This window comes from Macaca nemestrina, chromosome 8 (genome assembly GCF_043159975.1).
Source record: "Macaca nemestrina isolate mMacNem1 chromosome 8, mMacNem.hap1, whole genome shotgun sequence".
NCBI classification, from domain to species: domain Eukaryota; kingdom Metazoa; phylum Chordata; class Mammalia; order Primates; family Cercopithecidae; genus Macaca; species Macaca nemestrina.
The window spans coordinates 151160520-151178347 of NC_092132.1; the positions used below are offsets into that span (position 1 = coordinate 151160520).

General features: G+C 36.9%; 1 protein-coding gene across 2 annotated transcripts in view; it reads left to right on the forward strand.

Annotated features, from left to right (window-relative positions):
- Nucleotides 1–17828, forward strand: part of LOC139355625 (CUB and Sushi multiple domains 1) — a 2038620-nt gene that overhangs the window by 2010011 nt on the left and 10781 nt on the right. The window contains exons 60-68 of one of the 2 annotated variants that reach the window (XM_071067488.1): nucleotides 1485–1658; nucleotides 2235–2408; nucleotides 3983–4056; nucleotides 7380–7491; nucleotides 9103–9282; nucleotides 10584–10628; nucleotides 13607–13768; nucleotides 14551–14663; nucleotides 15497–15584. In XM_071067488.1, coding sequence (XP_070923589.1) covers nucleotides 1485–1658; nucleotides 2235–2408; nucleotides 3983–4056; nucleotides 7380–7491; nucleotides 9103–9282; nucleotides 10584–10628; nucleotides 13607–13768; nucleotides 14551–14663; nucleotides 15497–15584 — 1122 coding nt within the window. The remainder of the gene's footprint in view (nucleotides 1–1484; nucleotides 1659–2234; nucleotides 2409–3982; nucleotides 4057–7379; nucleotides 7492–9102; nucleotides 9283–10583; nucleotides 10629–13606; nucleotides 13769–14550; nucleotides 14664–15496; nucleotides 15585–17828) is intronic. The other variant, XM_071067489.1, reaches the window with a different exon arrangement.

Genomic DNA, 17828 nt, shown 5'->3' on the forward strand with positions numbered 1-17828 from the left:
GATGGTTAAATGTGACAGAGTCTTAAAAGTGACCTGGTTGCTCAAAAGTATTGCCTTCTCTCTCTTCTGACATGGGCGTGTGCTTGGACCATCCTGCTTTCCTCTCCCAGTAGAGTCAAAGGATCTCATTGCCTTCCCTTCTTTGTATTGTAACTCTTAATACTACACCTGTTATACGGCAGACCCTAAATGTTTAATGAAATGCACTAAGTGGTATTGGCAGTGTTCAGGTCAAATGGTAATGATGGAAATTGCCAAAAGAATAACCCTTCATGCATGGTTTTGTAGATGTTTATCCTCTTTCTGGTACCCGTTGTGTTTGTAACAATGCCATGGCCAGCAAGGCCCTACCAGATGGAACCTCTTTCTCTCTGTGTCCCTCCTGGAACTTGTCTCTTCCCATTCCCCCATGTAGCTCAGGTCTCCCCCAACTGGGGCCTCCCCCTGGACATTCCCTTGGGCCAGAGCACGCCTTTCCCCAGCCCTCGCTGTGGGGTCTCAGGAAGGATTTGTTGAACGAGTGAACAGATCAGTAGAAGGTGGAGTGGTGAGAGGAGGACCCATTTCCAACTTTTGGGTGTGCAAGTGTGAATTGCGTGTGTTGGCATGTCTCTCTCACATGAGAAGGCATGAGCCTGAACACACAAAATGCAGGTGGTTATTCTCTTGTAATGCCTTCTGCTGCCTACGGGGTTACTTGGAAACTTCCATTCATTTCCAAAATTAGGGAAGCTTTTGTATCTTCAGAGAAGAAGGATTTTAGACAGTGGTTTTTGGATTTTTACCCCCTGGGGTGCATTTTTAGTATAATTTCTGGAGTGGGGAAGGTGGATCTGTGGGGACATCGCCCTCGGGGAAATCCTCCCTAGAAACCCTGTTCTTGCTTCTCAGCCCCGTAAAGTAGACATCAGGCTCCAAGGCCGTGATGAAACACTTCTGAATGGTATTTTACAGAATCTTCTTTAACTGTGCAGGCATTTCTAAAAAAAATATTCAGTAAATAGATGGACCGACTGTGTCTTTTGGAAACTATATGCCATCTTTAAATAAAAAATACAGATGGCCGGAAAAATTCTTACCATCTGTGCCTATAAATTTTGTGTCATCTGACCAAATCCTCATTCAAGTTGTCCTTGGGAACCATCATAAAAAGACACAAATTAAACAAGAACATTTCTTCCTTTCTTGGCCTTGTATATATTGAGAATATCATGTTCAATCCTGTTTTCTTTTACAGTGTTACATGTTTTGACTTGACTTTGCTTTTATATACTTGATCTATATTAATGAAGAAATATTCTTAAAAAAAAGGTTTATTATTTGGATGTCCTGTCTTCCTTGGCAATTCTTTTATTATTTGTTTTTAGAGAAACCTACATAGATGTCATTTGTAATTCAGGTAAAATTAAAATGTGAATCGTTTGAACATCACAGCTGCAGCGGGAGCTCCGGAATGTTGATCTTGTTTGTTCTTTGGAAAACAGCCGTGCTGTGTCCTCAGCCGCCACCCGTGCAGAATGGAACAGTGGAGGGGACTGATTTCCACTGGGGCTCCAGCATAAGTTACAGCTGCGTGGACGGTTACCAGCTCTCTCACTCTGCCATCCTCTCCTGTGAAGGTCGCGGGGTGTGGAAAGGAGAGGTCCCCCAGTGCCTGCGTAAGTTCTACAGCAGAATTTGTTCCACCCACTATAGGTCTGTAACAGGGACGGATAATCAGGGCACATCCTAAGGTTACAATCTGAGGACCTTCCTGGTGGGTAGTAATAGCCCTAAAATACACAAAAACTCAAACTTGAGACTGTGCTGCCTAAGGGCAGAGTCTCTTTTTTGAGACAGGGCCTCACTCTATTGCCCAGGATGGAGCGCAGTGGTTCAGTCATAGCTCACTGCAGCCTCGATCTCTGGGGCTCAAGCCATCCTTTCACCTCAGCCTCCCAAGTAGCTGGGACTACAGGTGTATGCCGCCACACCCAGCTAATTTTTGTACTTTTTGTAGACATGAGGTTTCGCCATATTGCCCAGGCTGGTCTAGAACTCCTGAGCTCAAGCCTGCCTCCACCTCCCAAAGTGTTGGGATAACAGGTGTGAGCCACCGTGCCTGGCCTCCTTTTAGTCTTTTTCTTGTTTAATAGTTAAAGCTAAAGATTTAACAGAAACTAGTTACCAAGCTCAATTGGTTAAGCTGATCCAGGGACATTGAAGGCTGACTTCTTCCTAATTATCTTCCATAGCTGTGTTCTGCGGAGACCCTGGCATCCCCGCTGAAGGGCGACTTAGTGGGAAAAGTTTCACCTATAAGTCCGAAGTCTTCTTCCAGTGCAAATCTCCATTTATACTCGTGGGATCTTCAAGAAGAATCTGCCAAGCTGACGGCATGTGGAGCGGCATACAACCCGCGTGCATTGGTAATAATTATAATACTGCCCTGGTGATATTTGGGGGTATTTGGGGGATGAGGACATTTCATTCCGAAATTGGGTCATTGGTGATTACATAGATAGTGTTCCTGTAGATAATTTTCTGTAAAGGTAATATTCTTTGCACTGAATAGGGTTGCACACTAATCAGCTAAACTGATGTGCCGCCTCTTTTAAGTCATTCAAGCTATGTTTGGAGTTTAAGTCAGAAGTCTGCTAAAGTAGCTACTCGACTTTGTTCTCTGACCTCAGTGGCTGTCTCTGCTGTCTACCTTCACTGCCAATTGCATTGTTTAGGGGAAAGGTGCAGTTAGGAACATTCTCTAAAGCAGCCCTCACCAGAGAGACAGTCTTGCTCTTGTTTTATTGCTGCAGAGTCAAGTTTTATCACTGTGTTAATTTTGTTCATTGAGATTGACTAAGCAGAATAATGGGTGTTCTACAAGTTTTTAGTAAAAAAGTAATAATTAGTCTTGATTATTTTCTAAGAAATTGAATGGTGTAAAATAAGGATAGTATTAAAGAAATATTGTCACTGAAGCATTTTTTTCTAATTATAGGAATATTTGCTGTCATTTGATTTAAACTATGGCCATATAGTAGCTATCTCTACACTAAAAATATTTTTCTTCCCCCTAGTAGGTTAGTTGCTCTAGATAACAAGTTTTAAGAAGTTATCTATTTTGTTTTTCTACTGGCAACTGCAGAGCAGCAAATAAGAGAGCTGAAGTACCACTGGGTTACCCAAGTCCTACCTTTTTTGAAAAATGTCACTCTTGGTTTTCCATATGCTTCGATTTTGAAGCATTAAATATATTGTTCATTTTGAAATGTTGAGGAAAATTAATTAAAGAAATTCAGAATAATGTAATGGGTAACCAAATGAGATGGTCATTAATTGAATCCTAATAAACAAAAAGATGGTGATCGATCATTTTTTTTTTTTTTTTTTTTTTTTTTTTTTTTTGAGACGGAGTCTCACGCTGTTGCCCAGGCTGGAGTGCAGTGGCGCGATCTTGGCTCACTGCAAGCTCCGCCTCCTGGGTTCACGCCATTCTCCTGCCTCAGCCTCCTGAGTAGCTGGGACTACAGGCGCCCGCCACCACGCCCGGCTAATTTTTTGTATTTTTAGTAGAGACGGGGTTTCACTGTGGTCTCGATCTCCTGACCTTGTGATCCGCCCACCTCGGCCTCCCAAAGTGCTGGGATTACAGGCTTGAGCCACCGCGCCCGGCCGATCGATCATTATTGAAGATAGTATGTCATTGACCAAACAAATATATTTCTATAGAAAAAAAAGCCAGAGAATGGAAAAAATGTACTTATTCTTATATAAAAAGAACATACTGAACTACTTAAAGTCTAAAAGTTAACATCCAAAGAAGATGTCTTGAAGAGAAGATAAAAGTAGCAATTTAATTTTTAACTTTCCTGAAAAACATCTTGCACATTTCTCAAAACAAAATTTTCTCTATTTCATGAGGCCTTTCAGTAAAAGCTGTTAGAGTTCCCACAATAACTCTATCTGGTGCCCTGTTTTCTTTTTAAATCACAAATTTCAGATCCTGCTCATAACACCTGCCCAGACCCTGGCACGCCACACTTTGGAATACAGAATAGCTCCAGAGGCTATGAGGTAGTTCATTATGAATTTACTATGTTTTCTTTCTGGAAATATATTTGTTACTTAAACATATATGAGTGCTTTTTTTATATCGTACCTTGTTCATGTTATATTCACCTGAATAAAATTCATTCAAAGGGGATTTCTACATGTGTTTTTAACTGTCAAAACCAGTGTGTACTAGATAATAGATACTTACTAGTATCTTACTAGATAATAATGGAATGATGCATAATTTCAAATAGAAATTAACATAGCAACTGTTGTGTTAATTTCTATTTGAAATCATGCGTGCTTCTATTATTTGTTAAACTCACACGGCAATTCTCAAATTGGGGTAACTTGTCCCTGATAAGCTACCCATAAAAGGTTCCACTTTGGGACTGGATATAGTGGGGAAATAATATTAAATTCTAGAGACAGAAACAGGAGAAAATGTATGTTAGCCCCGTAGTCTAAACTTACTTGTGAAATTAGTTTTCCACATGAGCTTTGAAGTTCTATGATTTATTAACATACTAAATATCACTTTGGAACGTTCATTTGACTTTTAATAAAATGAGCATTACCACTTCAGTGAATGTTGGAGAAATACCTAAAAGTGGAAGGTAATGAAGCTTGAAATAAAATGTTTTAACCATCTTAAGTACTGCCATAACTTCACTGTTCTCTGGTTGCATGACTTTGAAAACAAAAGTTAAATATATATTCTACCTTCAAGTTAGGGATCTCATCAATTAAGAATAAAAAACCATCTTCCTCAGCCACTTTCCCCATCTCTCATGAGCACGAAAATATTCCCATTTTTCCCGCTCTGACACACAGTGGCCATTTCCTTGTAGCTCTTTTGCATCCTACGGTGGAAATCCTTACAGGGAGCTAATATACTAACTCTAGCACGTTTTCTATTATGTCTCAAATATTGCCTTAAACTTCAAGTAAATACTTTCAGGTACATAAATATTGAATGCCAAATTGTCAAGGAATATTGGAAAATACTATATATGGTTGTCGCTCTCACTGATTCACTATGAAAAATAAAATTTTGATCACCATTGCTTTGAGCAAGTCTTAACTTGCCTATGTACAACTTATAGTAATTAAAAGTTGATGATGACTATATTTGGCAACATAGCAATATATAGTTATCATATAACACTAACAGGGTTGGATAAATCCTTCACCCTCCTTATAACCAATCAGTTACACTAACGTGAATAATAGATTTTATCCAACAGCAGGATTTACTGATAAAGAGCTCAGACACCATCTTTTAAGGACATGATTGAGACCGTGAGATGCAGCTCTCCCCAAATGTTTTTTTTTCTTCCTTTATTAGGAATATTTTAATGTAACCGATGAGATTTGTGTCTGTTTTCTTTAGCACCATATGCTGAAACATTACTTACACAAAGTGAGCCATTTCAGTGTGAAATGTCCCCATGTTAGGCTATGTTAATCATGCAGCTTAAATGACTAGCTCCCATTCTCCAGCCAGGCGTGTCCCCGAAACCCGTAGCTCCAGGGTTAGTGTATGATAATCAATTTAGAGTGGCTTGGTATATTCTGCTAAAAAATTTTTTTTATTGAGAAGGAGACTCTATCTTCTTTCTGCCAGTAAATGATACAGGTTGTCCATGACCTTCCTGACAATGGCAGCATGTTTACCAGGAGGTCTGTTTGGAATTGCAAACATTCTTGCACGGAGAGTTGATGGACACCATTCCTGACAGAGAGGAAATGTGCTGGGAGCAGCGGCTCACATCTGTAATTCCAGCACTTTGGGAGGCCCCGGCAGGAGAATCACTTGAGGCTAGGAGTTTGAGAACAGCCTGGGCAACATAGCAAGACCCTATTTCCACAAAGAATACAAAAAATCAGCTGGGTGTGTTAAGGTGCACCTGTAGTCACAGCTACTCAGAAGGCTGAGATGGGAAGACCACTTGAGCCCTGAAGGTCAAGAATGCAATGAGCTATGATTGCACTGCTGTGCTCTATACGCTGGACAACAGAGAGAGGCCCTGACTCTAAAGTTTAAATCAATCGTCCATCAATCAAGAGTAACTGAGTCAACTCTTTCCCATCATTGAATCTTAAATTAGCTATTGATTTGACATTTATCAAATTTGCACTTTTCTTTATAAATTCCTACTTCCACTGTATCAAGTGCTAGAAGCACCATTTTTTTTCTCTTGATATCCTTTCTCACTATTCAATGTACCAACTATTTTCTTGCATTTCACTTCTCGTTATTTTCCCAGAATCCCAACGAGGGAGGTATGGGCTTACTCCTATGAGAAGGCAGACACAGGGAATGAAATAACTGGTTAAACTTCTCAGAGCAAGAAACAAATGGGGTATTCAAATCTTTGGACTCTAACTTGGTACACTTACGTGCTCTCATAAGTCAAGCTTTAAAGAAACAATCTGGTCCCAAGCCAAGCTGTCACGAGTGCAAACCCACCTTCCCTGGGGGCTGCTTCCCTCTCCCTTTGTACGTGGGTCATGCTGGCCTCATGCTGCGGATACGCAGGAACATGGACGATCTTTGGTGCCCCTCAACACATGGACCAGAGCTCATTCTCTAAAAAAGATATTTACAGATCACAGGAATCTGCCCCTCAAGGCACCTCTGGTTAAATTAGGAACACACACAGGTAAATAAATATACAGGCAATTCCAAGACGTTGTAGTGAGTGGCGCAGATAACATCCGATGTTGGGGAAACGCATTTGAGCAGCACGTGATTCATTCTTGGAAGATCAGAGAAGAATCTGCAGAGGATGTGCAGTTTAAGCAAAGCACAGAGAATTTAGTAGGGGTTAGCTTTGTGAAGACCTGGTGAGGAAGATGCCCCAGACATGCAGACAACAGTAAATAGTTTGTACAGTTTGAAGCATAAGAAAGACAGAGTTTTGGTGGCCTCTGTATGAGCAGAAGTTGACCAGTCCCCTAGGAGTGCCAACAAAAGTAATTTTCTAATAAATGCCAATTGTTTAAAATGTGAGTGGCAGGAAAAAAAATGAAAAAGGAAATAATAATTATTACAAACAAAAAATAAAGAACTCTAAAACAAAAGGCATAACTTCTTTACCCAAACAGCCTTCTAAATTTTCAAAATTCACAAAGATCTTACACTATTCATTGAGCAATCCACGTTGTGTGTAACACTGTAACATGCAGTTATAATGTGCACGTTGATTTAGACAATGGCTCGACATTAATGTGAAAAATTGCTGCTATACTTTTACCCTGGCATGTGCTTTCAAGTATCACCAGTTGATACTTCGACTATTCCCTTGGCCTCTGAAGCTAGTATTGGATTTCCTCTCTAGGTTGGAAGCACGGTTTTTTTCAGGTGCAGAAAAGGCTACCATATTCAAGGTTCCACGACTCGCACCTGCCTTGCCAATTTAACATGGAGTGGGATACAGACCGAATGTATACGTAAGTGTGATTTCTTCCACCACAATCTGAAGTAAACTATTTGTTGTGAATGTCTGGGAAGTGTTTACCACTAAGGGAGATAATAAGAAATTGTTTTTAACTCCTCAATCCTAAACTTTGGATGTCCTCAAAGTTTGGTTCCCTAGAACTGGCAGCCTAAGCATTTGGCTGGACATTGGGCTGTGAAGTCAGTTCTCAAGCCCCACCGTTGACTTTGAACCAGAGACTCTGGAGGGAGCCGGGGAGGAGAGAAGGGGGACAGTTTAGTTTAACAAGCGCTCCAGGAGATTCTAAGGCACAGTAAAGTCTGAGAAACTGCTTGAAACTGAAGATAAGTGAATAACATTACATTGAACATTCTTAGAGGGAAAACGTATTTGTCCATGCTATTATTATTCTAGGATATTTACATCAAATTACTAAAGAGAGGGTCAACTGAATAATGTCATATGTCAGAGTCTAAGTAGAAGTGTTTAAAAGATTATTCTCGCTATAATTAGGGAGTATATATGAATTGATCATTCAAATACATACTTAAGGATCGCATTTTATTTTGTGATTTAATCATGATAATTAGGAAAAATATATGGATGGATGGGTAGTACGTGAATTATTCATTTCACTCACTCTCAATTTAGTGAAATACAGTGTCTTATTCTTACTATATTAAAAATAAAACATTAGTAGAATGTTATAAAAATATCTTAATAGTATATAAGATGTGATTTTTGGGTGTGTTTATTTTAAAACTATCATCTCTGCTCTAAATCACTACTCAAATTATATGTTGATAGTATATGTACATATATATGTATATACATGCACTCGTACATATATGCATGTGTTTATATATAATATGGAGTTTGATAATATCAGGTACTGGTTATGGTTACTCATTAGTGAAATAGTGACAATACTCAAAACAACTGCATGCACAATGTTAAAATTCTAAACTTGTTTTATAATAATATGCCAGTCCTTATGGCATATATGCAAACTTTATAAGGAATGGAGTGGTTTGAGATACAGAGTATACATTACAATCTCATTTATTCCTAAATTATATTTTAAAGAAAATAAGTATCTATAATATATTAAGTTTCTAAATACACATGAAATTTTTACCACAATTGTTAATGAAATTGAATAATAAATTTGCTGGTTTCCACCAGAACAAAATCAAGGCATATCTAAATATTCACTGGTCTGTATAATTTGTTAAGACTGGGCTTTTAAGGATCTTTAACATATTTATTTTAGTAGTATAGCAGAAGTGCTTTTTTATTTCAAAGCTATGATCTCTACTCTAAATCTTTGTGCATAATTACCTATGTATAAATATACATAGGATGGGTGTAGTGGCTCATGCCTGTAATCCTGGTACTTTGGGAGGTCAACACAGGAGAATAGCTTGAGGTCAGGAGTTCTAGCACAGACTAGACAATATAGCAAGACTTCATCTCTACCAAAAACATGACATACATATGTGTAATATATATGTATGACTGACTGCATAACAATTTCCAAACTGTTTTGGTCTATTTATTTCTCTAGACACATGTGCTGACTTTACAGTAAACAAAGTCTCAGTGTTTCCTAATGTTGTTTCAGCTCATGCCTGCAGACAGCCAGAAACCCCGGCACATGCAGATGTGAGAGCCATCGATCTTCCTACTTTCGGCTACACCTTAGTGTACACTTGCCATCCAGGCTTCTTCCTCGCAGGTGGATCTGAGCACAGAACCTGTAAAGCAGACATGAAATGGACAGGAAAGTCGCCTGTGTGTAAAAGTAAGTTACTGATCAAGGAGTGGCATACTTTTCCAAAGAGCAAGGGAAAGGATCGGCTGCCCATCAGGCTAGTGTCCATGTGAGAAACCCATAAGTAAGAGCTTGAGGCTGCAGCATCGTCACCTGCCTCAGTCCTGCTTCATGTGCGTGAGCTGTGTGCGTGAACGTGTGTATCCTCAGTGTTTGATGCAACGGTGGCAGAGTCAAGCGGATGTATAGTACAATTAGTATGCAATTAGTATATAATACAATCATTGTATTATTTTAAGCCAAAAAAGAAAAGCTATTTGGTTAAAGAAAAGCATTCTGAATTAAAAGGAAAATAATACTCAGTATATTTTCAGGAAAAGTAGTTCTTAGAGATGAAAATGAATAAATATCACCAAGTATCCGAGAATATATCGGTGGTTATTTTTAAGACCACATGCTGTTTGTGGTAAAACCTAAGTTTATGTGTCCCTGACATTGGTTCTGCTTTGTAAAATTACAAAAGCAATTCACATAGAAACGATCCATTAATTACCAATTTGTGTGTTTACAAGTGACAATCATCAGCCTGGGTCAGCTTTGATGATAGCCAAATTTTCAGGTTCTCCCCTGTATGTAATTTATAAATCCATGGAGTCTAAACAGCATAAACCAAAAATGATGGAACGTGAGAAAGTCAGTGACTTTAGGTTTTGTTTCCTGGAGCCTATTTATAGTTCTCATAGTAGGGATTTTAGAGAGACTTTTGTTTCCCTTGCCCTTCCCTGTTAGAAATAGAAGAATGAAAACTTTTAAAATGGTGATTCGTAGTTTGATATAAAACTGTGAAAGCTAAGAAATTATGATTTAAATCTAACTTGATAGACCAAAATGAACATTCTGTAATGGAAATAATTTTGAATTTTTCAATAGTAATGTATAAATTCATTGATTTGGGTGGGGTATTGGACAATCAAGAGGGACTATAACATCGTGGTTATTTGGTTATTTCGTATGTAGCAGGGTATTCCAAGTAGGATATGAGAAAAGTCATAGAAGCCACCCTCCTTTGCAAGGCTCTCTGTTGTAGCACTTTCAATGGAAATATGCGTAGATAGATGTACATTGATTTTTCATCCTTAAACTCTGCTTTCCCACAAACACCAAGAATATTCTGCTGTAAAGACATGGGTTTAAAATGTATATGTATAAGGTATTCATATTTTGTACATTAAAAAAATCTGGAGAAGGAAAATTGCTTCAATTTGACATTTTTTCAAACTTACTCAAAAATGTTTTTTTTAAAAAATGATAATTTGTCTTTTTACTTGTAGGTAAAGGAGTGAGAGAAGTTAATGAAACAGTTACTAAAACTCCAGGTTTGTATACCAGAACAGTTATAGATTTCAATCAAATAAAGTGATTTGTTCTCTACTCTGCACAATGAAACAATTCTCAACATTTAAATTTCCGAATCCGTTAGTCCATAACAAAGTTAATGTTTCAATTATTTAAAACACTAAGCCTACATAGAATTCTGTGTATTTCACAACAATGGTTTGTTAATGAAATAACATTACTCCACTTAGAAAGAAAACCTTTGGTGTTATCACACACTGTTTCATTCAAACATGCCTTCCGCGTTTGGCAGGAGAAATGAAAACACTGATCATTCCATGTGGTATAATGGAGAGCCTTATAAAGAGGGTTGCGATTTTCTTCCTCCAAATGAGGAAGCTCATATCAATGAGGCATTTTTACAGCGTAAGTTGTTAATGCAAACAGTTCAAATATGGAGCCCGATTTTTTCCAAGTATCTCCATTCATTCAGGCATCCTTTGCCTTCTAAGATGTTAATTATAGTTTTTTGTTGTATGTGGTGCCTTTTGCTAAATGCATTATGTAGCAAATTGCAAAAATGCAGTCCTATTTCCCGAGGAAAGTTTTCACTATACAAAATCATCTGGCATGTTCTATCTGTGTTTTGTCCTATTTCCCGAGGAAAGTTTTCACAATACAAAATCATCTGCCATGTTCTATCTGTGTTTTAAATTTAAATTATATTTAAATAACAAAATGGATCCCAAATTATATTAATTTAAGTTGGGTATTTTGTTGTTGTTGTTGTTTTATCAGAAAGAGAAATCCCTTGTAAATATATAAGGTCACTTGACTAGTACTTTATTCAGGTTTTAACACTTTTTTTTTGGACATAAGCTCTATTTTAGAATCAAACATGGAAAGAGTATTTGTAATGCTATTGTCAGGATGCTGTATTACACACTTAATTCTTAGACAAAGAAAAATGTGCCAATATGACTAAAGGAATTTCTCCAATCTGCATACTAAAGAATATAAAATATTTTTTAAATCTCTCTAGACTATTTTGTTTAAATATCACCTAAAAATCACATACAGAAGTCAAAGCTTTTTATCCAGGCAACATTTTCTTCAATGGAAGAAAACACAGTCTCTTTTTGTTATTATTGTTGTGTGTTTTGTTTTTTATTTGCTTATTTTGTGTTTAAGATATTGAAATCTCTATACACTCCTTTTGTAGGTGCAAACATTATTATCAATATTCCTTTTCTTATGCTCTTGGAAGGGAAGTGCTAATAGAATGTGATTTTTCATCAAGGTGGTACATTGTAGTACATCTCAGCTATGTGGCTTCTGCATTATACTGCAGGCTGCCAGCAACAAGTGAAATTATAAAGACCCAGAAAGATGACCTCTACCACATGGCTCGTGGTCATATTTAATACACAGAAGCCACTTCTGAGACATTGGTTGTATCTTACTCTACCCAGCCAAGCCTGGCCCATTCCTGTGAAACTTCAACAGGATTACCTTAAGTGAATGCTTGGACAAGTGGTTTAGTAACTTCAGAAGAGCATATAACTTCTAATTAGGGAAAACATTTTTATGTGCTTCAAAGGCTATTAATTTTAGTAATGGAAAATAAAGTTATTTTGGAGTTGCTGATTAAAATGGGAGTCTCTGTGGTGCTGGCAATGGCTAAGTAGATGTGTCTAAACTCAGTGATTTGTAAGCAAATGTGTTAGATACTTGTGTGGATATATGAGTTTTTAACTTATTTTCTTATCATTATTATTATGAGAAGGTGGGGTCTACTCAAGGCCAAAGGAAGCTATTATCTTCTCTTCTTCTTTAACCCTTCTCTTGCTAGGCCAAGCTTTATAGGTTTAGCCTGACTAGAAAAACAAGAAAATGGCCAACTGGGCTGAAAAGAGAAGCATAGGTATAGGCACAATATACTTTTGTCCTCATTATTTGCAACTGTAAATGGACTTTCTAAAAAATAGGTTAGGGAGACATGAACCTTCATTTCCACCTAGCAACTCAAGCAATGTGTTTTGACCAATTATGCTTATCATGAATCTTGTCTAAGTAAATAATTCATACACATCATAAGGCAGAAAACAAAAAGGAACATTGGAATCATCATGTGGATTTATACACTACAATTCATGTGTGAAAATGGCAGGATTTTATACACATTTTTAAACGAACACATGAAAAATAAGTTTTTTTTTTTCTTAAGCAGTGAAAGCATGAGGAAATATCTCAATAATCTTTGCGAGTTTTCCTGTCGATGAATTCTATGCTTTAAAAAGACTGTGTCTTTTATTACTGAATTTAAAAGACATATATGAAAGAAAAATTTGAAATTATTGAGCCCATCTTTTCTTACTTATGGAATATTTTACACAAAGAGATTAAAGAAGAGCAGAAGAGTGTGAATGAGAGAGACTGACTCTACTTACAAAAGAAAGACTCTGAAATGAAAGGGCTTTGTCTTCATAAGTCCATGTGGTGCTGGAATATCCAGTGCAGTTGGTGCTGGGATATGTAAGCTTTTTCAAGACAGGGTATTGCTGTCATATGATATAGATCAGTTCTTCTGAGCCTTCCAAGTCTTTCAAAGAGTAGACTTGGATATTATTGAAATATCAGTAGTGATTTCATGGGTCAAGTAAACATATTTCTTACTAAGCACAGTAAAAACTAAACTAACTTTAGAAGTCCTAATTCACCATACCCCATGAACTTGGAAAGGCTGTTAAAATAGGTATGCTTTGGCTTCTAAGAATAATAATAATAAAAATAAAACCATAAACACAAATGTCTACTTGCATACCATAATAATCTTCGCACCTGCTTCTTTTGAGTTTTGCAAATGCTGTGAACAGCGATGCACTAGGCTCCCCTTGTCTTCATCACTGCCCTCATCTGTGATCGCTCACTAAGCAGTATATGCCTTCTATGTTTAATGATGTCTGAATTTATTGTTTGTGTGTGTGCTGACATTCATCTGTTTCCCCCCTTCCCACAGTTCCTTCAGACGTCTTTTTCGTCAATTCAGTGTGGAAGGGATATTATGAATATTTAGGGAAAAGGCAACCCGCCACTCTAACTGTTGACTGGTTCAATGCAACAAGCAGTAAGGTGAATGCCACCTTCAGTGAAGCCTCACAAGTGGAGCTGAAGTTGACAGGTAGGTCCCAAAGAATTCACTAAATGCATGGTGTGAGCGGAAACAGACCCGCTATCTTTTCACAAAGAGGTGATCTAGTAAGTATTAATTATTAATGTTCTGTTGGCTTTGCATTAAAGCCAATAATTAATATACTGTAACTCATTGGAGCCTCTCCCTAGCCATAAGAGGTTGGTACTATTTTATCATTTTAAAGATTACAAAACCAGTACAGAAAAGTGAACTGATTTGCTCAGAATTATGCCCATATTAAGTCAAGAATCTGAGATTCATATATAGATAATGCATGTCTCCAAACTTTATTTTTTAATCCTTTTTTTCTTAACTCATGTGCTCATCATGAGATTTTTAAAATCATCACACAATTAATAAAACAGCCTTGATTTATATGGCAAACAGTATTTTAAGCACCGTATGTGTATTATCTTTTTCATTCTTACATTAATTCTGTGATATAAGTATTTTTATTGTGTACTTTTTTAGAGAGAGATTTTTTAATTAGCAAAATCAAATATGTTATTATTTATTCTTTCTGTGGAATAAGGGTTTTGAACTTAGTGGAGTGGATTATACCTATTCAAGATAGACAAGGATGTAGGAAGATTTTCAGGGGAAAAAAGAAGCTCCGAGGCTAAAATTCACAAATAAAAATACAATTTCTGTTTGAGTTTTCTATTATCTATGATATTGTCGTCTCTGTACCACATTCCACATCAAATGGATGAAAGGGCTGAATTGCTAACTTTCTCCAAGGTAAACCTGACCTGCTGATCTTTTCACAGGCGTTTACAAGAAGGAGGAGGCCCACTTACTCCTAAAAGCTTTTCAGATTAAAGGTCCGGCAGATATTTTTGTAAGCAAGTTTGAAAATGACAACTGGGGACTAGATGGTTACGTAAGTACATGTGTAAGGTCTGTGACAAAGCACAGGCTTTCTAATATCTCTGCAGAGGCGAGGGCTACGGATTGGAGGCTTCTGAGTAGAGCTGTCTTGTGTGTGCTCCTTGAAAACTCAGCCGCCCCTCTTGTTGACAGAGTGGTCATTTTATTCGTTCATTTTATAAGGGAAGAAACCAGGTCTAAGACGTAAGAAATAAATTGGCCATCCTTAAAGGGGTGGTTGCAGTTGAGGGCAGAACAAGACCTGAAATCCAGGGTCTGTGATGTTACTGCTACATTATATCGTGAGTGGTACCACCAGAAATTTTCTAAGACCACTTGATAACCATGCTGCTCGTTCTAAGAGAAATCATTGCCAGATAAATAGAGAGACTTAAGACGTCCCCCTTAACACCCTTCTTTGCAAGTTAACCATTTGTTTGTGTTCTAATTCACTATCTGACTTAAGGGTAGACAGCCTCACATGATGTACCCTGCCCAGTAGCTGGGACACACAGCCAGTTTTACATAACGTAGATTGTTTCTTAATTCATACATTTGTCTTCCCTTAGAAAGTGTAGTTACCATATGGATATACTGTAAAATTTACTATCATTTTCGAGATCAAAATGAGATTGTGAGATTTACATACGTTAGGTGAAGTTCACTTCTGTGTTGGTTTCTGATCTTTAACTATAAATGTGTCACCAAAAGGAGTGGCAGAAATAAAATATTTAACCAGTAGTATCTAAATATGAGCTGTAACAGTTATATTAAAAGATATATTAAAAGAAGATATTATTCATCCTTTTGTATACCTTTATATTTCTTTTCTTTCCTATATATCAGGTATCATCTGGACTTGAAAGGGGAGGATTTACCTTTCAAGGTGACATTCATGGAAAAGACTTTGGAAAATTTAAGCTAGAAAGGCAAGGTAAGTTGCACTTAGGATATTTTTTAAAGCAAATACCAGTTTGGCTTTCCAGTGATTTTTCTATGAAGACATGGAAAAGACAACTCTAAAAGAAACCTAAACAAAAATAATGGGAGAGACTAACAAATTTTACAGCTGAATGAAAAAAAAGTATTTTGAATAGCAAAATAGACAAACACAAAGCCAGAAATAATGCAATAAATATGCCAGACATAGTGTTGGTCTAATGCATTTATACTATTCACACATTATTTTATAAAGAAGAAAATTACCATATAGACTTTACTACCAGAGCCACCTTTTGGAAGAATGTGAGTATACAATGTTGTGATGATTACCACGATGAAGTTATTTTGTAAGACTTTTATCAAAGTGCTGAATGAAAAAAACGTCTACTGGCCTGTAGAAAAGCAAAAAAAAAAAAAAAAAAAAAGGATAATTAATCATAAAATACTTTACTTCCACTATTCAAACTACAGTATTATTAAACAGAAGAGCATTATAATTTTGGTCATTGCTGAGATTATATTTTAAATTGGGTTATATTATTTTGAGGTAATGAAATAGAATAAACGCATTAGACCAACACTAATGATGGGTAATGTTTTTTCTCTTGCTCTAAGCCAAATCCCGGAGTTATTTGTCCTCCTTTCTCTATGTAGCACACGCTCTAGTAATTTTGTTTAAGGACACCCCAGTGAGCTGTACAAGATGCTGTGTAGATGTCTAAGTTTACTGATCCAATGAACTTGACCTGAACTATCAGTTTGCTATTACTAATTTTATTTGCATTACCCCATTTCTTTTTAATCTAACAAAATAACAGCTTGCTTCAACAAGGAGTTTGTATTCTCATGTGATGATGAGGTTATTGTCAGGAAAAAGAAATTTACTTTACAAAATAATTTGACTCATAAGTAAGTCCCCCCACCCTTCAACTAATTAGAGAAGTTTGTGTTTAAGTAATTCTGCAACAACAACCATTCATTTAAGAATGATGGCAAGTATCTATTTTTATGGATAAAAATAAACAACCTCCTAATTTTTTCTAGTCAGTAGATAAACCAAAAAATGTGATTGTCATTAAGTGGATACTAAAATAAAATTAACTTGAAAGACAACTTTAATGCAAAAACTTGCATAAGAAACTCAACAATAAATTAATTTCCCCATTAAGATTGAGTGACCCAACCCTAGCATACACACAAAGAATGAGAGAAAATACATAAAATTGTGTACCTGATAAGTTCTTGTATCCAGAATATACAAAGAATTCTTATGGCTGAAAAATACAGAGGCAAATAACCTAAATAAGAAATTGACAAAAGATTTGAATAGATATGTCTCTAAAGACATGCAAATGGCAATAAGCCCATGAAAATATGTTGATTATAATCATTATTAGGGAAATGCAAATCAAAACCACACTGGGATACCACTTCACGTCCACAAGGATGATTGTGATCTGAAAGCCAAATAGCAAAGGGTGGCAAGGAGGCAGAGGAACTGGAACTGTCGTGCTTTGCTGGGGAAACACGAAATGATACAGCTGCTCTGGAAAACACTCTGGCAGTTCATCAAACAGTTGTTACTGTAAGCTCCAGCAATTCCACTCCTACATGTGTAGCTGAAAGAACTGAAAATATATGTCACACAAAAGTTGTACATGAATCTTAGAGCAGCATTATTTGTAATAACCCAAATGTGCATACAACTAAAATGTCTATCAATGGATGAATGGATAAACAATATGTAGTATAGCCACACAATGGAATATTAGCACTGAAGAAGAATAAAGTATTGATGAATGCTACAACAGGGATGGACCTTGAAACATCATGCTAAATGAAGGAGGCCAGATAAAAAAGGCCAAATAGTGTATGAATCCATTACAGGAAATGTCCATAACAGGCAAATCCATAGAGATGGGACATTGATTAGTGGTTGTCTAGGGCTAAAGGTTGCGATGAAGGTGGAGGAAGAATAAAGCTAACAGACACTGAGATTCTTTTGGAAGGACACCAGTCTTCTAAGTGAGACCGTGGTGATGATTGCACCACCCTATGAATACACTGAGAAAGCCTTGGATTGTGTGTTCAGCTTAAGTGGATGAATTATATAGGACAGTCACGCATCACATAAGGACATTTTGGTCAACAAAAGATCTCATATACACCAGTGACCACGTAAGATTCTAAAGAACCTGAAAAATTCCTAACATCTGGTGACACCATGGCTGCCATA